General features: G+C 44.4%; 1 protein-coding gene across 15 annotated transcripts in view; it reads left to right on the plus strand.

Moving 5' to 3' along the window:
• Positions 1 to 3,899: 3,899 nt before the first annotated feature.
• Positions 3,900 to 25,557, plus strand: part of LOC139552369 (guanine nucleotide exchange factor VAV2-like) — a 240,608-nt gene continuing 218,950 nt past the window's right edge. For all 15 annotated transcript variants that reach the window (XM_071364042.1, XM_071364044.1, XM_071364053.1 and 12 more), the window contains exon 1: positions 3,900 to 5,129. In XM_071364042.1, the coding sequence (XP_071220143.1) occupies positions 4,926 to 5,129 (204 nt within the window). In that variant the 5' untranslated portion in view covers positions 3,900 to 4,925. The remainder of the gene's footprint in view (positions 5,130 to 25,557) is intronic.

Genomic DNA, 25,557 nt, shown 5'->3' on the forward strand with positions numbered 1-25,557 from the left:
ATGGTCTGAGAGTCCTTTAGGTGCCTTTTGGTAAGCGGGCTGTCGTGTGCCTTTAACTGAGCAGTGGCTTCCGTTGGCCACTCAACCTACCATAAAGGCCTGATTGGTGGAGTGCTGCAGAGATGGGTGTCATTCTGGAAGGTTCTCCCATCTCCACAGAGGAACTCTGGATCTCTGTCAGAGTGACCTTCGGGTTCTTGTTCACCTCCCTGATCAAGGCCCTTCTCCCCCGATTGCTCAGTTGGGCTGGGCGTCCAGCTCTAGGAAGAGTCTTGGTGGTTCCAACCTTCCATTTAAGAATGCTGGAGGCCACTGTGTTCTTGGGGACCTTCAATGCTGCAGAAATGTTTTGATACCCTCCTCCAGATCTGTGCCTCGTCACAATCCTGTCTCTGAGCTCTATGGACAATTCCTTCGACCTCATGGCCTGGTTTTTGCTCTGACATGCACTGTCAACTGTGGGACTTTATATAGACAGCTGTGTGCCTTTCCAAATCATGTCCAATCAATAGAATTTACCACAGGTGGACTTCAATCAAGTTGAAGAAACATCTCAAGGATGATCAATGGAAACAGGATGCACCTGAGCTCCATTTCGAGTGTCATAGCAAATGGTCTGAATTCTTATGTAAATAAGCTATTTCTGTTTTTTATTTTTTATTCATTTGCTAACATTTCTAAAAACCTGTTTTTGCTTTGTCATTATGGGGTATTGTGTGTAAGGAAAAAAATGACTGATTAAGGCTGTAACGTAACAAAATGGGGAAAAAGTGAAGGGGTCTGAATACTATCTGAATACACTGTACATATTAAATGGGTAAAACAGTATGTAAACGTTATTAAAGTGACCAGTGTTTCATTATTAAAGTGACCAGTGTTCAATGTCTATCAACATTGGGCAGAAGCCATTAAGGTGCAGGGTTCAGTAACCGGGTGATAGCCGGCTAGTGACAGTGACTAAGTTCAGGGCAGCGTGCAGGGTGGAGGCTGGCTAGTGATGGCTATTTAACAGTCTGATGGCCTTGAGATAGAAGCTGTTTTTCAGTCACACAGCGTTGATACACTTGTACTGACCTTGCGTTCTGGGTGATAGTGGTTGAACAGGCAGTGGCTTGGGTGGCTGGGGTCCTTGATGATCTTCTTGGCCTTCCTGTGACAGCGGGTGCTGTAGATGTCCTAGAGAACAGGCAGTGCGCCCCCGCTGATGTGTTGGGAAGACTGCACCACCCTTTGGAGAGCCCTGCGGTTGCAGACGGTGCAGTTGCCATGCTAGGCGGTGAGGGTCTTAGGGGCCTAGGCAAAAGAAGGCACTGTTGCGCCTTCTTCACTACACTGTCTGTGTTGGTGGACCATCTCAGATTGTCAGTGATGTGTACGTCAAGGAACTTGAAGCATTTCAGCTTCTCCACTGCGGCCCCGGCGATGGGGATGCTCCCTCTACTGTCTCCTGAAGTTCCATGATCAGCCTCTTCGTTTTGTTGATGTTGAGGGAGAGGTTATTTTCCTAGCACCACTCCGCCAGGGCCTTGACCTCCTTCCTGTAGGCTGTCTCATCGTTGTTGGTAATCATGCCTGCAAATGTTGCGTCGTCTGCAAACTTGATGATTGAGTTGGAGGCGTGCGTGGCCACGCATTCATGGGTGAACAGGGAGTAGAGGAGGGGGCTGTGCACCTACCCTTGTGGGACCCCTGTGTTGAGGATCAGCGTAGTGAAGATGTTGTTGCCTACCATCACCACCTGGGGGCTGGCCATCAGGAAGTCCTGGACCCAGTTGCACAGAGCGGGGTTCAGTCCCAGGGCCCCAAGCTTAGTGATGAGCTTGGAGGGTACTATGGTGTTGAAGGCTGAGCTGTCGTCAATGAAAAGTATTCTTACATAGGTATTCCTTTTGTCCAGATGGTAAAGGTCTGTGTGCAGTGCAATGGCTATTGCATCATCCATTGATCTATTGGGGTGGTATGCAAATTGCAGTGCGTCTGGGGTGTCGGGTAAGGTGGAGGTGATATGATCCTTAACTAGCCTCTCAAAGCACTTCATGATGACAGAAGTGAGTGCTACGGTGCGATAGTCATTTAGTTCAGATACCTTGGCTTTCTTTGGTACAGGAACAATGGTGGACATCTTGCAGCAAGTGGGGACGGCAGACTGGGATAAGGAGAGATTGAATATGTCCTTAAACACTCCAGCCAGCTGGTCTGCGCATGCTCTGAGGACACGGTTAGGGATGCCATCTAGGCCAGCAGCCTTGCGAGGGTTAACACGCTTAAATGTCTTGCTCACGTCGGCCACGGAGAACGAGAGCTCACAGTCTTCAGGAGCGGCCCGCGTCGGTGGCACTGTGTTATCCTCAAATCGGGCAAAGAAGGTGTTTATCTTTTCCAGGAGCAAGACGTCGGTGTTGCAAGACGTGGCTGGTTTTCCCTTTGTAATCCCTGATTGTCTGGAGTCCCTGCCACATACTACTTGTGTCTGAGCCATTGAATTGTGACCCCACTTTGCCTCTGTACTGATGTTTTGCCTGTTTGATTGCCTCACTGAGGGCATAACTGGACTGTTTGTATTCAACATTTTAGCCAGGTAGCCTAGGACAACAAAAAATAGAAGTGTGTACTGTATGAAAGTCATGGACCTTTTCTTCAACATGAAAGAGAGGAGGATGGCATTTCTATACAAGTTGTATTTATTTAACCAGGCAAGTCAGTTAAGAACAAATTCTTATTTACAATTACAGCCAAACCCTAACAACGCTGGACCAATTGTGCACCGCCCAATGGGACTCCCAATCACAGCCAGTTGTGATATAGCCTGGAATCAAACCAGGATCTGTAGTGACGCCTCAAGCACTGCGATGTAGTGCCTTAGACCGCTGCGCCACTCGGGAGCACAAGTAGGTTGAGTCAATGTGTTTTCTCTACTTTCACAAATACGCACACACACACATACACAAATCAGAACCATTGACAGCCACATCATATTCAGCTTACGTTGATTGGACTAAATTGTTTTTGGTATCTTTTAGTTGTCACTGTTTAGACTAAGCAGAGGTGATTTGATGATGTTGAAATGGTGCTGGACTAGTGGTGCTGGACTAGTGGTGCTGTAATAGTGGTGCTGTAATAGTGGGGGTAGCTCCTGTTTAACTTTGCGACTTGCAGTAAATCTCTGTGGTTCTAAATCAATAGTTGTTTAGCAGTCTGACAATGTCCGAAACATTAACTTTCTTGAACATGCTGTAGGTCATGTAACTGTTTGTTACATGCAATATGCTTTGTGGCCTTCACTGGACACAGGTTGCTCTCCGGTTTTGTGATGAAACAAAGGTGTGGTTAAATGTATTCTGCCACTGTGTCTTCTTATTGTCTCGGCCTTAGGCCTATATCATGGTCGCAAGTCATAGAACTAACAGGTTAGAGAGCAAACAACACATTTATCACAACACATATGTTTTAATTTTTTTCTGGCTTGGCATCCCCAGTGATTTTACCCACAAACCGCTACTGCCCCTAATCCTTACATTAACCCCTTTTAACCTAACTCCTAACCTTAACCCTAAACTTAACCCTGACCCCTTGCCACCTAGCTAACAACAAATTGGAACTTGTAACATATCATACATTTAGCAAATTTGTAACATATTGTATGTTTACCAAATTTGTAACATATCATACAATTGTAATTCGTAACATATCTTGCTGAATGTAGTGTCTCGGATTTACATACAGATAATTCGAAATGCTTTGAGACCAGGTTGGGTTGCCAGATGTTTGCAGTATATGCCCACCCATCCACCCTACCAACCACCCTACAAATGTAATATATCACGCTAATTTGAGTGTCTCAGATTTACGTTTACTATGTTACTTGTCGTCTGTGAGACCAGGCTGGCAAAACATCACAATCCGTACGAAAAAGAGGAGGGAGAAGACAAGGACGAAACAAGAAACAACATAGAAACGATTTATTGGATCATTTCTAAACGTTTATTTCCATTATAGTGGATGTTTGGCATTCTGAGAATGACGAGAACGACGTGATTTCTTTCCTATACATGTTTCTGTTGGAGTTAGTGAAATCTGTTTTCGAGTGCATTGTGGATAGGCTGAATGTTGAGTGGGGCGTCGTAAGAAGGGACGATTGATTTACCATCGTGTTTTACATTGATATGCAATTGTTATATATCAGAGCAGCATAGGACATTGTATAGAGAAGCTCTGAACAACTAGAAACTCTGGGTTGCTACGCAAAACAACGGAATGTCGCGCTGTAAGCAGTGTCGGGAACTGAAAATATTCCCTTAGCTGTTCAAAGTATTTTTTTCCGGAGACATCGGTTTTGGACAGCATGCTTTCACAATAGGTTGAAAAGTGAAATTTGGTAGGCTTTAATACACAAGCAAAGAAGAGATTGGGGCATATATTATTATTATACTGTCCAACACCGTTTGGATATGCAAAACCAACTTTGAGAATGAAGAAAAGGAAATGTGTGTTCCCGGTAGTGCACATTGGTCTGTCTGTTTAGAAGGGAATTTACGCGTTACATCAACTTTATTCAATTTTTTGTCGTCAATTTATACATGTTTTTGGTCAGAAACTCACGTCACTTATCCAAAAGACTGAACTGGACATATTCTTACTATTCTGCACTGAACATAGTCTATTTGAACAGAGCTGGACATATTGTGAGCTGGAGCAAATAATAGAAACTTAATCGGAAAACTAAAGTGGAACATTATTTTACCGTATTTATAAAGTTATCAGTTTCACTATTACGTGGAGAAATAATACAACTAATAACATTTTCATTAAGATTTGGATTTCAACACTGGTGGAAGTATTGCTTCCATTGCGCGCTGAAAGCAGCTGAATTTTGCACACTGAGGCGGCTGTCGAATTTGGTTGTGGAACTCTCCCCCCAAGCTGACATGGAGGAGTGGAGGCAATGCGGGCGGTGGTTGATAGACTGCAAGGTTTTGCCCCCAAACCACCGGGTCGTGTGGCCTTCTGCGGCCGTGTTCGACTTGGCACAGGCGCTACGAGACGGAGTGCTCTTGTGCCAGATGTTGCACAACCTGTCACCGGGGTCTGTGGACCTAAAGGAGATCAACTTCAGACCCCAGATGTCCCAGGTATGTCAAGGTCGCGCCTATGGTACCTGTCTGAATTACTGTATATAGAAGACCTGTCTACCAGGCAGTGCCGCGCCGGTTTACCGAACGGGCACGCAGGGCACGTGCCCCAGGGCCTCCTTGGAGGTTGCCCCCCCAGATAGCATATGATAGCAAAGTGTGTAGAATGACAGGAAATTAGCTTTAAAACGGCAACATTTTCTCTCAGCCTCAAGGCAAAATGTGTAGAACAGCAGGAAATTAGCTTTAAAATGGCAATGTTTTCATTCAGCCTCATGACAAAATGTGAACAAAAGCATAAGATGAGCTACAAAACAGTAAAAAAAATATGCTCTGTGGCAAAAAAGTGTAGAATAGCAGGAAATTAGCTTTAAAACTGCAACATTTCTCTTAGCCTCATGAAGACGTGTAGCATAGCATTATACAACTGCATAGGTCAGTGCCCCAGGGATCAATTAGCTATATGCACAGCACTAAGGCCTATGTTACTGTCATATCACTGTCATTATTGGTAAATGGTTAACCTGCCTTCCATGCAACTGGTTTTGAAACAGTCTTTGCATGCATAAATCGTTCTTCAGAGTGCAATTTGCTCAGTGTTCACATTCAATAATCATGCAACAGTTCCACAGTCCACAGCACAACTGTACAGGAGGAAGTGTTGTACAGTTTTCCACAGTCCACAGCACAACTGTACAGGAGGAAGTGTTGTACAGTTTTCCACAGTCCACAGCACAACTGTACAGGAGGAAGTGTTGTACAGTTTTCCACAGTCCACAGCACAACTGTACAGGAGGAAGTGTTGTACAGTTTTGCCCAAATGTGTACTTTCTTGCACCCAAGGGGTGTCGCTGTTGAGCACTACTGATAGTTCCAGATGTCCTCCACAACCCACAGGGGCCATACTATTGCATTGCATGATGTTTCATTGACTTAAATCATTCTAACATAAGCTACAATTAGAAACATTTAATAATTGCCATGCGAGTGAAAGGTGTGTCTCTGCAGTGCAGCAGCAGCTTTTTATAGTTCAGTGGAACATTTACTAAGGCTTGGTTATCACATGGTCTCGATAGGCCTGTAGTAATACTGAAGAGGGTATGTGGTCAGACAAACCAAACTATTTGAGGGGTTTTCCTTTATTCTGTGACTCAGGTGCAACGTGGAAGAGACTGGTTGGAGAGTGTTGAGGCAGAAGACTGTTGGTTGGTTTGAAGTTGAGGGGAAACTACCCACTGGGCACAGACCTCAGTTCAGCATCTAGTTTTGATTTACATTTTGGTTGTTGTCAACCATGTCGAATTCAATTGTTTGGTTGAAATGACATGGAAACCACGTTGTGTCAACACAGTTTTTGCCCAGTGGTTAGGGCATATGGCGTTGTGTAACACAGTTTTGCCCAGTGGTTAGGGCATATGGCGTTGTGTCAACATAGTTTTTGCCCAGTGGTTAGGGCATATGGCGTTGTGTCAACACAGTTTTTGCCCAGTGGTTAGGGCATATGGCGTTGTGTCAACACAGTTTTTGCCCAGTGGTTAGGGCATATGGCGTTGTGTCAACACAGTTTTTGCCCAGTGGTTAGGGCATATGGCGTTGTGTAACACAGTCTTTGCCCAGTGGTTAGGGCATATGGCGTTGTGTCAACACAGTTTTTGCCCAGTGGTTAGGGCATATGGCGTTGTGTCAACATAGTTTTTGCCCAGTGGTTAGGGCATATGGCGTTGTGTAACACAGTCTTTGCCCAGTGGTTAGGGCATATGGCGTTGTGTCAACACAGTTGAGTGGGCAGAAAGCTCAAGTCAGTTTTGGAATGTGGCTTGCTGTTTAGTTGAGTACTAACCTCAGCATATTAACTTTTTCATAACATGGGCCCCCCTCACTTCCATGTGATAATGTGTCTGTGTGTGGTGTGCCTCACATCCTCAGAGCTGGTGTCACCCCATATTGTCATCACAGTTCATTTATTTATTTATTTATTTTTTTATTTAACCAGGTAGGCAAATTGAGAACACGTTCTCATTTACAATTGCGACCTGGCCAAGATAAAGCAAAGCAGTTCGACACATACAACAACACATAGTTACACATGGAGTAAAACAAACATATAGTCAATAATACAGTGAAAAAAAATAAGTCTATATACAATGTGAGCAAGTGAGGTGAGATAAGGGAGGTGAAGGCAAACAAATATATGTATAAATAAATAAAAATATAAAAGGCCATGGAGGCGAAGTGAGTACAACACAGCAAGTAAAATAAAAACTAAAAAACACTGGAATGGTTGGTTTGCAGTGGAAGAAAGTGCAAAGTAGAGACAGAAATAATGGGGTGCAAAGGAGCAAAATAAATTAATAAATAAATACAGTAGGTTCTTTTTTTAGTTGTTTGGGCTAAATTGTAGATGGGTTATGTACAGGTGCAGTAATCTATGAGCTGCTCTGACAGCTGGTGCTTAAAGCTAGTGAGGGAGATAGGTGTTTCCAGTTTCAGAGATTTTTGTAGTTCGTTCCAGTCATTGGCAGCAGAGAACTGGAAGGAGAGGCGTCCAAAGGAAGAATTGGTTTTGGGGGTGACTAGAGAGATATACCTGCTGGAGCGCGTGCTACAGGTAGGTGCTGCTATGGTGACCAGCGAGCTGAGATAAGGGGGGACTTTACCTAGCAGGGTCTTGTAGATGACCTGGAACCAGTGGGTTTGGCGACGAGTATGAAGCGAGGGCCAGCCAACGAGAGTGTACAGGTCGCAGTGGTGGGTAGTATATGGGGCTTTGGTGACAAAACGGATGGCACTGTGATAGACTGCATCCAATTTATTGAGTAGGGTTTTGGAGGCTATTTTGTAAATGACATCACCGAAGTCGAGGATTGGTAGGATGGTCAGTTTTACAAGGGTATGTTTGGCAGCATGAGTAAAGGATGCTTTGTTGCGGAATAGGAAGCCAATTCTAGATTTGACTTTGGATTGGAGATGTTTGATGTGGGTCTGGAAGGAGAGTTTACAGTCTAACCAGACACCTAGGTATTTGTAGTTGTCCACATATTCTAAGTCAGAGCCGTCCAAAGTAGTGATGTTGGACAGGCGGGCAGGAGCAGGCAGCGATCGGTTGAAGAGCATGCATTTGGTTTTACTTGTATTTAAGAGCAGTTGGAGGCCACGGAAGGAGAGTTGTATGGCATTGAAGCTCGCCTGGAGGGTTGTTAACACAGTGTCAAAAGAAGGGCCAGAAGTATACAGAATAGTGTCGTCTGCGTAGAGGTGGATCAGAGAATCACCAGCAGCAAGAGCGACATCATTGATGTAAACAGAGAAGAGAGTCGGTCCAAGAATTGAACCCTGTGGCACCCCCATAGAGACTGCCAGAGGCCCGGACAACAGACCCTCCGATTTGACACACTGAACTCGATCAGAGAAGTAGTTGGTGAACCAGGCGAGGCAATCATTAGAGAAACCAAGGCTGTCGAGTCTGCCAATGAGGATGTGGTGATTGACAGAGTCAAAGGCCTTGGCCAGGTCAATAAATACGGCTGCACAGTATTGTTTCCTATCGATGGCGGTTACGATATCGTTTATGACCTTGAGCGTGGCTGAGGTGCACCCATGACCAGCTCTGAAACCAGATTGCATAGCGGAGAAGGTGTGGTGGGATTCGAAATGGTCGGTAATCTGTTTGTTGACTTGGCTTTCGAAGACCTTAGAAAGGCAGGGTAGGATAGATATAGGTCTGTAGCAGTTAGGGTCAAGGGTGTCCCCCCCTTTGAAGAGGGGGATAACCGCAGCTGCTTTCCAATCTTTGGGGATCTCAGACGACACGAAAGAGAGGTTGAAGAGGCTAGTAATAGGGGTGGCAACAATTTCAGCAGATAGTTTTAGAAAGAAAGGGTCCAGATTATCTAGCCCGGCTGATTTGTAAGGGTCCAGATTTTGCAGCTCATTTAGAACATCAGCTGACTGTATTTGGGAGAAAGAGAAATGGGGAAGGCTTGGGCGAGTAGCAGAGGGGAGGGCAGTGCTGTTGTCCGGGGTAGGGGTAGCCAGGTGGAAAGCATGGCCAGCCGTAGAAAAATGCTTATTGAAATTCTCAATTATAGTGGATTTGTCGGTGGTGACAGTGTTTCCTATCTTCAGAGCGGTTGGAAGCTGGGAGGAGGTGTTCTTATTCTCCATGGACTTTACAGTGTCCCAGAACTTTTTTGAATTTGTGTTGCAGGAAGCAAATTTCTGCTTGAAAAAGCTAGCCTTGGCTGTTCTAACTGCCTGTGTATATTGGTTTCTGGCTTCCCTGAAAAGTTGCATATCACGGGGGCTGTTCGATGCTAATGCAGAACGCCATAGGATGTTTTTCTGTTGGTTAAGGGCAGTCAGGTCAGGAGAGAACCAAGGGCTATATCTGTTCCTGGTTCTAAATTTCTTGAATGGGGCATGCTTATTCAAGATGGTGAGGAAGGCATTTTTAAAAAATGACCAGGCATCCTCTACTGACGGGATGAGATCAATATCCTTCCAGGATACCCCGGCCAGGTCGATTAGAAAGGCCTGCTCGCTGAAGTGTTTCAGGGAGCGTTTGACAGTGATGAGTGGAGGTCGTTTGACCGCTGACCCATTACGGATGCAGGCAATGAGGCAGTGATCGCTGAGATCTTGGTTGAAAACAGCAGAGGTGTATTTGGAGGGCAAGTTTGTTAGGATGATATCTATGAGGGTACCCGTGTTTACGGAATTGGGGTGGTACCTGGTAGGTTCATTTATAATTTGTGTGAGATTGAGGGCATCAAGCTTAGATTGTAGGGTGGCTGGGGTGTTGAGCATGTTCAAATTTAGGTCGCCTAGCAGCACGAGCTCTGAAGATAGATGGGGGGCAATCAGTTCACATATAGTGTCCAGAGCACAGCTGGGGGCAGAGGGTGGTCTATAGCAGGCGGCAACGGTAAGAGACTTGTTTTTAGAGAGGTGGATTTTTAAAAGTAGAAGTTCAAATTGTTTGGGAACAGACCTGGATAGTATAACAGAACTCTGCAGGCAGTCTTTGCAGTAGATTGCAACACCGCCCCCTTTGGCCGTTCTATCTTGTCTGAAAATCTTGTAATTGGGGATGAAAATGTCTGAATTTTTGGTGGTCTTTCTAAGCCAGGATTCAGACACGGCTAAAACATCCGGGTTGGCAGAGTGTGCTAAAGCAGTGAACAAAACAAACTTAGGGAGGAGGCTTCTAATGTTAACATGCATGAAGCCAAGGCTATTACGGTTACAGAAGTCATCAAAAGAGAGCGCCTGGGGAATAGGAGTGGAGCCAGGTACTGCAGGGCCTGGATTCACCTCTACATCACCAGAGGAACAGAGGAGGAGTAGGATAAGGGTACGGCTAAAAGCTATGAGAATTGGTCGCCTAGAGCTACTAGAGCAGAGAGTAAAAGGAGGTTTCTGGGGGCGATAAAATAGTTTAAAGGAATAATGTACAGACAAAGGTATGGTAGGATGTGAATACAGTGGAGGTAAACCTAGGTATTGAGTGATGATGAGAGAGATATTGTCTCTAGAAACATCATTGAAACCAGGTGATGTCATCGCATATGTGGGTGGTGGAACTGAGAGGTTGGATATGGTATAGAGAGCAGGGCTAGGATCTCTACAGTTTTAATGGCATCCTGGTCCCCCAATTCATCCTGGTCCCCCATTCCAAAATGAGGGAGTGCATAGCCACGGCCTTCTGAGGTTTACATAAATGGCTCAGCGGACAGAGACTGGGTTGTGGCATAGATCTATTTTAACTGTGATTCATCTTGATGCCTGTCCTAAAAAAAGACTACTGAACAACTGCCATTCGGTTCTGGTGAGAGGTCAGTAAAATGGCCACAGTAAATGGATGATGGGTTCATATCTGTTGATATTCATTCACTGAAGGAGGTGGGGTTGAAAGGCTTTCTTCCCATCCAACTCCATTTTGTTTGAAAAGTGTTTGCCATTCTCACACCTTTGGCTTGTTTACAATGTTTATTGTTGCTTGCGGCACATTTCTTACCTCATTGTGGTGTCAAGACACCTCAAAAGTGCCATTAAAACGGTTTATGATGGATGGAAATTATACTCTTATTGACATGTTTGGCACACTATATGTGACCTCTTTGACTCTGTGTGTGTGTGTGTTTGTGTGTGGTAGCCTAGTCAACCATGTGTTTCTATAGCTAGTGGGTTTCATGATTACAAGGGCTGCATGACACACTTTGATCCTCCCACCAATCCCATGCCACAGCCCAAGTGTGAGGCTGCAGTGAGAGTGGGTGGGAGGGGGGCTCCTCTGTGACAAATTAGGTTAAACAAAATCCTGGCATCAGAACAGGGGGTTGTGATTTATGACATGGAAAAGGTCAGTGTGTGTGTGCTGTGTGCTCCAATGTAAAGGACACACTAATTCACTGCCTCACTGCCAAATGAAGGGGAGGTGAAGGGAGGCCATTACATTTTTGGCTCTTGACGAAAGATTGATTACTCAACCGCTCCAAGTGGTACCTGAGTCTGTCTCTGAACATGACTGTTATAAATCATCAAAATAAATAAATGAACCTATTTTCTGTTATGGTGATGAAAATGTAGAGGCAAAGTGATGACAGGGGTGGTAGTGTGTGAGCATCTTATTATGCCCTATGGAAGACTGTGACACTTGTGGAAGATCAACATTTGTACCAGTGGTACCAACTGAATAATGATACGAGTTTGTCATTGTCTGTTTGTACTGTTTGCTAAACCCACAGCCATACTACTCTCATGATCAGGCTTGTCTTGTAACACACACGTAACACTCTCTTTATTTACCATTGTCCAGTGGTAATGAATTGTGTATTTGTGATTTACCCATTCAATGCATACACTTCTGCCCGCTTTGTGTTCTATTGATTCATACCACTTTCAGTCAAGGAATATCAATTCTTGTGTTCCACTGACCTTGGTTTGAATCTCAACAGATGAGGCTGCCCTTTTAGAATACTTGTTGTTTTAAGCTACATTAGGCCTATTCTAATATCTCTTAAACACACACTCCAGGTTGACATGTAAAATACCTTATGAGCATTGTGTGTTTGGTGGTGGAGCTGAGATCATGGCAAAGCTTTGTGTATCCTGAATACCTCGCTGTAGGCTCTGTCTGAAGAGAGAGCTTTCTGAAGCCTTCTGTGTATTGTTGTGCCAATGTTTTCTTTTTCCTTTTTTGAACTGGTAGTGAGGCAGCTTCGAATGCCATTGGGATGACTCATGCGAATGTGTGTGTATGTGTGTTGTACCTGTTTAGACTACATTACCACTGGCATAGCCCTGGGGATGTGTCTCTGCTTTCCTCTCAGAGCAGCGGGGGTGTCTCTCCATACTCCGCAGGGCTTTAGAGAACACACTGAGGCTACCGCTTCCACTCACATAAATGGAGCTTATTTCTCTCAGTTTAAATACAACAGTGGTGGATGGTGAAAACATCGCTATCCACCATTATTTGTCTGGTCTTTGGTCATTATATTAGATACATTCCTCTTTTGTGTATCTACCACAGTTTAAACTAGACTTTGCATGGTGGATACAGGATATTTAGATATCTTCTCTAGGTAGCGCTGTCAATCACTAATTCTATTCTTTCCTCATGATTTCCCTTTATACAAACATTAATGTACACAACATGATGTTACCTCCAAAGCTTTGTCCCTGCAGTCTTTGAAATCCCTGCTTGGGAATTGTTGTGATGGCTGGGATCAAAGGTAAGGATGTGAACTGAAACATAACATTGATAATTCCAGCCCACCTACCAATTCCAACCTCCCAGCAGCCCTAATGTCTGCTTCCCTTGGGACCACTCCGGTGTGGGGGATGGTGGTTAACCCTCCTCCTTCCCTCTGGGGTAATTTAATCTGTGCGTTTGGTCCACTGTTGCCCCCATGACCCCTCGGCAGCCGGATGCAGGTAATACCACTAATGGACCTCGTTATGAACACTTCCTGGGTCGCACAGCTGTGACTCTACCAGCGAAAGTTAATGGGATTGAAAAGGAGGGAATAGGGGTAGGCTTTATTCTGAGGTTATGACTTGCTTTCTTCACTCAATGCACAAGTCAGGACAAAAACCTCAGCTGATGGAAGTGTTCATTCGCTACAGGCTAGACCAGGCATCTATGGTCCTCAGTCACAGGTATTGTGCACATTGCTAAAGTCCTGCATTGAGGCTGCTGGCGCTGGAACATTCATCCGTTCCTTCATTCTTCTCTGCACATTCCTGAGGGACTGCTGTGGTGGTAGTCTGAAAACATGAGCTCACTGGAAATGTGGGGAACTCCACGGAACAGAGCAAGGCTGTCAAAGTGACAAGGAGGGAGGAAAAAAGCAGGTGATGTCATGTCAAGCCTCCATACTGTGTTTCTGTTACGAATAAAGACCATGTCATTCTCAAGATAAAGCTGTTCTCCATATTGTCAACCATCTCGACATGGAGAAAGCTGATTCATGTAAAGGCTCCATGCTTTGTTTCTGCTTCTTGGAATAAGAACGTGTCATTCACAAAGCAGAGCTTTTCTCAATTTTGTCAGTAAAAAAAACAAACACCCAGAACAAGTCCAAGGCTCCAACAAAACTTAACATGGAGAGAAATGATTCACTGTGACGCTGCAGAGGACCATCCGACCCGTATCACTAGTGACATGCCATCCTACTAAACACTATACCAGAATGAGAGCGAGAGAGAGCTGAGGGAGACATACACATGCTTATGGCGAGCATATGGTTTATAAAGGGCTCCATCTGCAGGGTGCTTGTTGTGGGTGATTAGCATGGACGTGCTGGGGAACGAAGCCTGACTGTTTTTAAAGCACGCTCTGTTGGGCAACAGAGAGGGAGAGAGAGAGAGAGAGAGGGGATGGACGGAGGGAGGGAGAGAAGGGCACAGAGCCGTCTGTGTGGCGGGACAAAACAGATGGCTCAGAGTACCCCCGCCTAAAAGTTCTCTCTCTTCTTTCATGACACTTTTTCTGATTATGTGTATTTGACTGACTGACAGCATTCATTGTTGTCAACATTGACAGATATTACTCACTCAGTGTTGAGCTGTTGTTGATCCAGTATTGTTGCCTGCTGGAGCCATGTTTGTTTGTGACGGTATATTGATTCTGGCTGCATCATTCGGTGGTGGAGGAGTCTGATAAGGATCTGGATAGTGCTGCAGGGAGAGGAACAGAAGTTCCCTATCTCATTCTAAACACCTCCTCCTCCTCTCTGGGGGAGAGATAAGCTGCTTCATATTTTCTCTATCTCCATGCCCAAGGAAAAGTATATGATTCACTCCCATGATGCAGTGCCTAGTGGTGACTTACTGTACTCTATAGATGTGTCTCCGTGTTGCAGGGCCCATGGATTTTTCACCCGTACCATAACGTGCTACAAAAGCGGAAATATCTCTTGGCTGACTATTGATCATATCACATAATTGGCTGTACAATAGGATGGGCACAGAGGTAGGGTTACCACATTAGACACAATCTCGTAAAAAGCCATTGGGTATTGATCTGCTACACGGCTGACTCTCTTGTTAATCATCCAAACAAAGCGGAACAGCGTGTTGAGGACAGCACTAGAGCAGAAGGAAGGGATCATTTTCTCTCCCCCATATTTAGTCTATTTTTGTGCCGCCATCCCACCAATGGTTTTGTGGTTATCCTTCTTGAAATGGTCTCAAAATAAACCATTACTTTTTCAATATGATCCAAGCGTGTGGCAAAACGAGTCAATATTTTACTAGCCTACTATTATAGTACATTATATCAAAACATGAAATTCCATTCAGTGAATGTCTGTCTTATATTTTATACCTGTGTAATAACTCTTACTGTCTTTATCTATGGCTTTATTTCATACTAAAGAGCCAGACTGTAGAGTAGGCCGTCTTTCCACTGAATTCTGGAGCTCTGCCTTTGTCAGTTGCCCCTCACTACAGTGTTAATGTTGATTATGGAAATGGCTTCTGATTTCCTCTGTCCATTCCACACGCGTATCCGTCATGTTTCTGACACCTAGGCAAATCCCCCAAAGGACATGTTTCGAGTCGGAACAGGCAGATGGAAAGCATCATTCTGGAGGGTGCAGTGCAAACACTGGCCCTGCCAATCCACTGGAGGTTACAGGAAGCCTACTGCTGGAGACACTTTGAATAAAGTTGTGCAAGGTTAGTGAAGAGATCAGCTCATTTGACTGTTTTCAGATAGCTGAGAAGTCATTTGATATAGCTAATATTCCTTTTCAATGATAAGTGAAGCGTAGCTGTTATTTGTCAGGACTTTGTCAATTTACCAAAGTGTGGATGATGAAGTTAGCCTGACTTCTGTGAAAGGTCAAATCTCCAGTGGGTCATTCCAATCCTCTGTTATGGATGATGTAATCTGTTGAGATGATTGCCCATTGCATTGGATAGCAATATCACTTTCGTTGTGGTGTAGTTGCTGTTTGTTCACCATTCATCAAGTAACCTCGCTCTGTGTGCACTCATAACTGATCAGTGAGAAAAGGAAGGAATTATTTCTCTCAGAGAGTAGGCCTATTGACTAAAGCCTTGTTTTAAAGCCTGTTACAAAGACAGGTTGTTCTGTCCATCCTTGATTGATGATATCTGTAAAAACCAATTTCTCAGGAGTGGGCCCGGGCAATGTAACAGCAGGTAAAGCTTGTGCAATCCCATTTCCCATTTAAAAAGGTGAAGAAAAAGATAAATCTGCCACCAGTTTGGCGTTAGCATAATGAAAGCGATGGAGTGTGAAGGGAGGAGAACTAAACAATTTAGAATTAATGCTGGAAGTGCCTGCCTGGGAAAACAAAGGCAGAAAAACCATAAGGGAGTAAAGAGAGGTGGAAGGAGGCTGATTGAGAGGAAGCTTTTAGTGGCTTTCTCCGGTGAAATCGAGCATGTCCCTCCATCTGACGTTCAGCGATCATCTGGCCCTCCACAAGTACTTTTCCTCCATTCACAGAAAAAAAGATTTACCTTAACTACACCAGCCCCGTTCCACAACTTAGATTTACCTTAACTACACCAGCCCCGTTCCACAACTTAGATTTACCTTAACTACACCAGCCCCGTTCCACAACTTAGATTTACCTTAACTACACCAGCCCCGTTCCACAACTTAGATTTACCTTAACTACACCAGCCCCGTTCCACAACTTAGATTTACAGACACCATGGTGGCCTCTTGGGACAAGAAAGTTTGACTCAAACTGCAGAGATTCCCTATGACTATAAGCAGTCTTTTCACTTTACAACACAGATAGACTTTGACTGACATTTAGCCACAGTGCATTACTTGTATGATGCAACTATTTAAATGTCTACTGAGCTGTGGGAATTTGTAATCATAGATATGAACTCATTTGACCTATAAATATCCTGATATTTCTATGCTTTTAATTTCAAAGTTGTAGCCCTTAGCCAAGTCTGTTTTGGTTGTCGGCTTCGTCTTGTCTATCATATTCTGATCACAGTCCCTTTGTGGTGCATTCGTATGGTGTTTTCCTCAGTAATTTTTTCTCCCCCTTTCCTTTGCAAAAGAGGTCCTTTGCATCCCACTTCCTGCTCAGTACTGAGGGAGAGTTGTGTAATCCCCTCCCCCTCGGCTTCTCTGCGCTGAGCCAGACAACAAGAAACATCTGGACAGAGAACAGAGAGTTTAGAACGCACCCATCCCCACCTTCGTGGAGCTCAACAATGCACTGGTTCAACAATGCGCTGCTTGGACTGTGGACACCCCCTGCCTCTCCAGCCAAACCCTCTGTACACTGCATTCTTAGCTTGACTTTGCTAGTTTTGTTCAAACGTATATGTGAAAGAGGAATCTTTTAGTCAGTGTTTGCTGTGTGTACTTGTTATGAGTTGTATATATCTGTGTTTCGGACAGGCTATTATTTTGTTCTCCCATGTGCATCAGTGTGAATGTATTGTTGTTGACTCAGGCTCTGTGAACAGGTTGTGTTTTGACAGGCTCACAATCCATCTTCTGGATTGTAGTCTCAGTGACAAGTGAGTCTAACAACAACGGATTCTTGACAATATTTACAAACCCCTTTCCATTGTCCTGGTGGATACGTGCAATTAGTTCCGTGTTCTTGTGTTCCTGGTGTCTCCCCTCAAGCAGTTAAGTGAATGGGCAGATGTCATCATCTCCAGTGCCATTAATCCAACCACCAACATGCACTGCCAAGGACCATAGCAGTAGGAGGATCTGTTTAACAGAAACAAAAGCTTCTGTCAGTTTAGAGAGTGGTCGACCAGCTCCCTGTGTTTAGATCCTGCAAGGCCACACAGTGCTCCTGTTGAGTAGGAACAAAGAGCTTTGCGTTTCAGAGAAGAGGTCCAATACTGTTGTTATGTAACAATTTTTTACAATGGTGAGCACAGCACACGTGGGTATGCAGGTACACCAGTACCAGCCAAAATTAGAACCATGTGAAACTGAGAGGGGTACAGTACAATACTTCTGCTTTTACAATATTTTTTATACGTATTCACTCAGCCATGTCTCTTTCCACCCATGCTGAAATATTTTCCCTTTTTTTGTGCTGAGCTCATGTTGCAGAGGTTTTTCTCAGGGCAGGTGCTCATTGGAAACTCTTATGAAGTATTAAGAAACTGCAGTTGAGTGCAGCAGATCATTTTCCGCCCAGCAGTCATACCGCAAATTATTGAACGTGTTCTCATATTTGCAAGAAAGTAGTCTTTAGGGATGCGGTTAGACTCACAGTTTTGGCCATTGTGTTGAGAGAACAAAGCCGTTTTAGTTTCTGCATTTAAATCTGCCTCAGGACAGCACAATGGAACAGAAGAGTCACTCTTGTATTTTTTCTCCCATAGTCAGGTCCTCTGTGACACATTGTGCAGTATGTAATCTTTTTTCGACAGAAAATATTTTCTTGTTAAGATTATTTATTTCCTCTACTCAGGATTCTGCTGTCCTCCAAGTTACTGTAATATTTATTCTTCTCCTTGTAAGACACACTTCGGTTTTATCTCACTGGGTAATTTTTTTTGACGTATGTTGTCAAATGTTTGTGTTTTTCCCTGTAAGCCTGTAAGTCCGTAGACAGATGACTACTACATAGACCACAGAGGACAAAACATAGCAGAACGGTGTCATGTGTTTCACTGGTGGTCTAATGGGAGGCTTGTCCTTTAAATAAACTTGTTTTACAAGGTCAGACGAAAGTGTGTGTGTGTGTGTGTGTGTGTGGGGGGGGCGGGGTGGTGGTTGACCACTGGTGAACTTTGTGTGATGTTCATATGAAGGGTTTGATTCCAAAATGCGATAAACAACAATTGTTAACATTTGCATTTTTTTCATCTGAAATAAATGCTAATGGATCCCTTTCTATGTGTATGAATTGTGTCTGTTCTCATACTTTTGAAACATTTACTATAGGTGTGCTTTAGAATGTGTTTTTTTGCTAAGCTAGATATACTTGTTTCATACCAAAACACGTTATATCCAGAGCCATGTGTTTAGAGAGTTGCGACATTGAGGTTTATGAAGTATGGTGGTGGCAGCATCATACTGTGGGGATGTTTTGCAGCTGTAGGGACTGGGAGACTAGTCAGGACCGAGGAAAAGATTAACAGAGCAAAGTACAGAGAGACTCTTGAAGAAAACCTGCTCAGGACCTCAGACTGGGGCCAAGGTTCACCTTCCAACAGGACAATGACCATAAGCACACAGCCAAGACAACACAGGAGTGGCTTCAGGACAAGTCTCTGAATGTCCTTGAGTGGCCCAGACAGAGTCCGGACTTGAAACTGGTCGAATATCTCTGGAGAGACCTGAATATAGCTGTGCAGCGACGCTCCCCATCCAACCTGACAGAGCTTGAGGGGATCTGCAGAGAAGAGTGGGGTTGTGCCAAGCTTGTAGCATCATACCCAAGAAGACTCAAGGCTGTAATCGCAAAGATGTATAAAAACCTGTTTTTGCTTTGTCATTATGAGGTGTTGTGTGTAGATTGATGAGGGGGAAAAAACGATTGAATAATTTTTAGAATAAGGCTGTAACGTAACAAAATATGGAAAAGGTCAAGGGGTATTTTCTGAATGCACTGTATGACACTGTGCTTCTATGGCTATATGCACCATGCCACTGCTCAGACAGCTTATATTCCAGTGCCTTTATCACAGTCAACACATATTTGAGCATTAATTATATTTAAAAATTAATACATGTATCTCAATCTCATGGCAAAATGTGTAGAATTGCAGGAAATTTGTTTTAAAACAGCGCATTTTTCTGTCAGCCTGAAAACACACGTTGTATATACACTGTTCACCCTCTGCATACATTTAACCGGCTATGTGATATTTGCACAATATAGTTGAAACAAATGTATTATTTTAATATTTATTTAGTTATGAATCACTATTTTATTACATGTAACTGTCTAAAACCCAATTGGGATATGTTTTCTATTGGAGCTCTGTTGTTTGGAGTGATTATATAGCATTTTGCCACAAAATCTCATTATTTGTCTCTAAAATAAAATGACCTTGCTATATATTTCAAACAAAATCATGGCTGTTTTATCACTAGCCCATGTCATGGTAAGATGAAAAAATATTAGCTCTATCTCTTTCACATCATTTGTTTTTAATTCATGTCAATTTCCCAACATTTCTTAAAATGGAGCTAACCCGTTTTAGATTGAAACTCGTCATATACTTACATCTTAATTCACACTCACCTTTTGTTTGGATGTGTGTGTGAGAGGGAGAGAGAGACCCCTTCCTCCAACCTCCACTCTAGCTCCCTTGCCCTGCACTACTGTTGTCTTTTTCCACAATCCTGCGGCCCGCCTCTTCTTCTGTATTGGGTGACCTTGAGTGTGGAGTATACTGGGGGAGTCTGGGATAGCGTTTGCCCTGACCGCCACCTCCAGACGGCGTCCTGAGATGATGAGCTGCGTGGTCTGGACACATTAATGTTCTCACCATACACTTCATCTCTCTCTCTCTGAGACCTCACCAAGACCCTCAACAGCACATCAATACAGAGAGAAAGACAAAACGGAGGGGGTGAATGAGGACTTTAAGGGAATGGAAAAGCATGAGTGAAATGGTGTTTCTTGGAACGGATATTGTAAGATGGAGAAAGATGGAAGGGGTTGTGAGAGAAAGTGGATGGGAGTATGTACATAGTTTAAGATCACTTTATTGGTCAATTGCACACAAGGTACAACTGAAATTTGACTTCCGCTTTTAACCCAACCCCTCTGAAAGACAAACATACAGGTGTGGCAGCCCGGGGAGCTGTCGTTGTCGGGTTTAAGTGTCTTGCTCAAGGGCACAACGACAGGCAATGGCATCTAGGATTTGCTGGCTTGCCTCTGACCGGTTGCTGGATCGCTTCACTAACCACTAGGCTACTTGCCACCCCTCCTAATGCCTCCTAAGGAAATAGGAGCTTTGGACACATAGTGTGTGCATTTCAGATAAAGGTAGAGTTTTTGTGGAGTGAGTTGTGTGTGTTTGTTTGAGGTAGAACGCAAGAGGTAATACATGAGGAAGGTTGAGGGAGAAAAAAGACTGATCGTGAGCGAGGCATCGTTAATGGCAGTGTGCTCTATTGTCTGAAGCTTTTTGCTCATCACACATTCTCTCTCTGGCACATGTAAATGAGCAGTTGGCACTCCAATATTAATGTCACATTTGTTGCTCAGTAAGGCATCAGATGCATTGTGTGGCTGTTGGATATTTAATAGTGTTTTGGCTGTTGGATATTTAATAGTTTGTTTAAATTCCAAGCACAAATGACATTAGGAGGTGTGACTATTGAAAACACATTACTACATATACTACACAAAATGAGCTAAACTTTGACTCAGACGAATGGTCAGACCAGGCTGATGATGGCTGGCATGGGAACTGGCACCGATGGTATATTCTCCCTGCTGAAATTCCATTTGTGTATGCCTAATCATTGCAGAAACCTTTTTAAAACCCCCAGCATCATTTACTGTAGATTTGATTAAGGACCGAAATCCAGCTTAGCACCTTATGCTAAACAAACCCCTAACTCAGAATAGCCTAATTAAGTTTTGTGAAAATTAAATGAACACCCGTTGTGTTTAAGGTTGTAGTGTAACACTATTTTCTCTCGAACGGTCCACTTATTCGAACATATTCTAAACAGCAAGAATCTGCCGTGTCAGTGAACATAATCATTCCACATTCCTCTGTAGCATTGGCTTGTTCACATGTGTATCGATGCATGTAGCATACGTGTTACAAAACATATTTGTATGTGTGTGTATGTATGTACGGTATGTGTTTATATCTGTGTGTGTACGTGTTGTCTTCACGTGGCAGCTGGTAGTCCTGGGGGGTTTCTGAGGGGTGGGTGGGGGAAGACTGGTGCGGTTGTCACCCCACATCTCTGACACAACCGCAGGAGTTTGTGGTAGGCGGCAGGGGGACACCCCTTCCTTCGAGAAAGAGCTCCACCAAACCTGACAGCCAGATGTTAGAGGCCTTCGGCCTCTTGCACCCCTGCCAACACCCCTGTCTTTTCCGCAAAGATGAATTAAAACTTGCCTGGTTTGCATCATCGTGAACTTCTGAAACAAAGCGGCAACATCTGCAGCACCTTAGTGGAAATTAAGCATGTCATAAAATACTTTACTTCATTGTGAGGGCCCAGGAGGGTCTCCTTTTATATTGATGTTCAAATCAAATGTATCAATTCAAATGTATTTGTCACATGTCACTACAACAGGTGTTGACTTTACTGTGAAATGCGGACTTAAGAGCCCATTCCCAACAGAATTAAAAAGTAAGAAAAATGTGCACAAAAAAATGACATTTTAACACAATACAATAACGAGGCTATATACAAGGAGTACCGGTACCAAGTCAATGTCCAGGGGTATGAGGTAAACTCAGCAAAAAAGAAACGTCAGGACCCTGTCCTTCAAAGATAATTCGTAAAAATCCAAATAACTTCACAGATCTTCATTGTAAAGGGTTTAAACACTGTTTCCCATGCTTGTTCAATGAACCATAAACAATTAATGAACATGCACCTGTGGAATGGTCGACACTAACAGCTTACAGACGGTCACAGTTATGAAAATATTAGGACACTAAAGAGGCCTTTCTACTGACCATTGAAAAACACCAACAGAAAGATGCCCAGGATCCCTGCTCATCTGCGTGAACGTGCCTTAGGCATGCTGCAAGGAGGCATGAGGACTGCAGATGTGGCCAGGACAATGAATTGCAATGTCTGTACTGTGAGACGCCTAAGACAGCGCTACAGGGAGACAGGATGGACAGCTGATTGTCCTCGCAGTGGCAGACCACGTTTAACAACACCTGCACAGGATCGGTACATCCGAACATCACACCTGCGGAACAGGTACAGGATGGCAACAACAACTGCCCGAGTTACACCAGGAAGGCACAATCCCTCCATCAGTGCTCAGACTGTCCGCAATGGGCTGAAAGAGGCTGGACTGAGGGCTTGTAGGCCTGTTGTAAGGCAGGTCCTCACAATACATCACCGGCAACAACGTCCCCTATGGGCACAAACCCAACGTCGCTGGACCAGACAGGACTGGCAAAAAGTGCTCTTAACTGATGAGTCGCGGTTGTCTCACCAGGGGTGATGGTCGGATTCGCGTTTATCGTCGAAGGAATGAGCATTACACCGAGGCCTGTGCTCTGGAGCGGGATCGATTTGGAGGTGTAGGGTCCGTCATGGTCTGGGGCGGTGTGTTACAGCATCATCGGACTGAGCTTGTTGTCTTCCGCAGGCAATCTCAAAGCTGTGCGTTACAGGGAAGACATCCTCCTCCCTCATGTGGTACCCTTTCTGCAGGCTCATCCTGACATGACCCTCCAGCATGACAATGCCACCACGAACAGAACGAGCAGTATGGCCCAGTACAGTGATGTACTGGGCGTGCACACTGCCCTCTGTAGCGCATTGCAGTCGAATGCCAAGCAGTTGCCATACCAAGTGGTGATGAAGCCAGCCAAGATGCTCTCAATTATGAGGATCTGAGGTCCCATGCCAAACGTTTTTGGCTTCCTGATGGGGAAGAGGCATTGTCGTGCCCGCTTGACAACTGTGTTGGTGTATGTGGACCATGATAGGTTCTTAGATGATGTATACACCGAGGTACATTAAGCTCTCAATCCGCTCAACTATAGCCCCGTTGAGTTGAATGCTCTCTGTTTCCTGTAGTCCACAATCAGCTCCTTTGTTTTCCTGACGTTGCGGGAGAGGTTGTTGTCCTGGCACCACACTGCCAGTTCTCTGACCTCCGCCCTGTAGCATGTTTCATTGTCGTCGGTGATCAGGCCTGCCACCGTCGTGTCGGCAAATTTAATGATGGTGTTGGAGTAGTGCGCAGCCATGCAGTCGTGGGTGAACAGGTTGTATAGGAGGGGACTAAGCACGGACCCCTGAGGGACCGCGTGTTGAGGGTCAGTTGTTGCTTACCCTCACCACCTAGGGGCGGCCCGCCTGGAATCCAGTTGCAGAGGGAGGTTTTTAATTCCAGGGTCCTTAGCTTTGTGATGAGCTTGAAGGGCACTTTGGTGTTGAACGCTGAGCTGAAGTCAATGAACAACATTCTCATATAGGTGTTCCTTTTGTCCAGATGGGAAAGGGCAGTGTGGAGTGCAATACAGATTGCGTCATCTATGCATACCCCACAAGACATGCCACCAGAGGCCTCTTCACAATCGTCATGTAAAGAACAGACTATGGGAGGCGCACAGTCCTACGTAGAGCCATGGCTACATGGAACTCTATTTCACATCAGGTAACTGATGCAAGAAGTAGAATCAGATAAAAAAGCTGATAAAAATACACCTTATGGAACAGCGGGGACTGTGAAGAGACACACACACGTTTACACATACACATAAGACACGCACTCTGCACACACGTACATATGGATTGTGTATTGTAGAGATGTGGTAGTAGAGTAGTGGCCTGAGGGAACACACTTAATGTGTTGTGAAAAGTGTCATGTAATGTCATGTAATATTTTAAATTGAAAATAACTGCCTTAATGTTGCTGGACCCCAGGAATAATGCTAATGGGGATCCTTAATAAATACAAATATAAATCTATGGATCTGTTGGGGCGGTATGCGAATTGGAGTGTGTCCAGGGTGTCTGGGATGATGGAGTTGATGTGAGCCATGACGAGCCTTTCAAAGCATTTTATGGCTACAGATGTGAGTGCTACGGGGCAATAGTAATTTAGACAGGTTACCTTGGCGTTCTTGGGCACAGGATTCAGTGTTGCTTGCCTCGAAGTGAGTATAGAAGGCATTTCGCTTATCTGGTAGGCTTGCGTCACTGGGCAGCTCACGGCTGGGTTTCTCCTTGTAATCCATGATAGTTTACAAGCCCTGTCACATCCGACGAGCGTCAGAGCCGGTGTAGTAGGATTCGATCTAGAGTTATGGTCAGATATGCCAAAATGAAGGACGAGGGAGAGCTTTGTATGCGTTTCTCTCTGTGTGTGGAGTAAAGGTGATGTATAGTTTTTTTTGCGTTTTAGTTGCACAGGTGACATGCTGGTAGAAATTAGGTAAGACGGATGTCAGTTTTCAGGCATTAAAATCACCGGCCACTAGGAATGTCGTCTCTGGGTGAACATGTTCTTGTTTGCTTATGGCCATATACAGCTCGTTGAGTGCAGTCTTAGTGCCAGCATCGGTTTGTGGTGATAAATAAACTAGTCCTTGTTCAGCCACAACTCAGAAAAACAGGATATTACAGTTCTTCAGATCACATTGATAGGTTAGTCTCGAACTGAGCTCATCCAGTTTATTCTCTATTGTTTGCACATTCGCCAATAGAACGGAGGGTAGAGGCGGTTTATCCACTCACCGACATAGTCTCGTTAGGTAGCCCACATGCTGGCCTCTATAACGCCGCCTCCTCCTTTTTGGAGTGTCAGGGATTTGGGCCTGGTCCGGGATGAACAGTATGTCTTCACCTCCGACTCATTGAAGTTGAAATCCTCATCCAAATCGAGGTTAGTGAACTCTGTTCTGATGTCCAGAAGCTCTTTTTGGTCATAGGAAACGATGGTGGAAACAAAAAACGTTACGATCAGAGCAAAAACAAAAAACACACAAAATAACACAATTGGTTAGGAGCCTGTTGTTTACCAGAATGGGGATCCTCCATACTACATGTGGTGCTGTGGAGCTGAGAGGTTAGCTCCCGACAGAGGCCTTGAGCATGTCTGGGTGTAAACAAAGCATATCTTCACACATCAACCCCCAGCCCCCCTCAGGAGTGTGGACAAAGTCAAGCACAAACCCCAACCAACTATTACCAGTACTTCCCTTTAGCCTTGTCTTTATTTATGACAGTAGCTCTTGTGCCAAGGTTGTTGAGAAGGAGAAGGACAGC

The sequence above is a fragment of the Salvelinus alpinus genome, chromosome 24, assembly GCF_045679555.1.
Source record: "Salvelinus alpinus chromosome 24, SLU_Salpinus.1, whole genome shotgun sequence".
Taxonomy (NCBI): domain Eukaryota; kingdom Metazoa; phylum Chordata; class Actinopteri; order Salmoniformes; family Salmonidae; genus Salvelinus; species Salvelinus alpinus.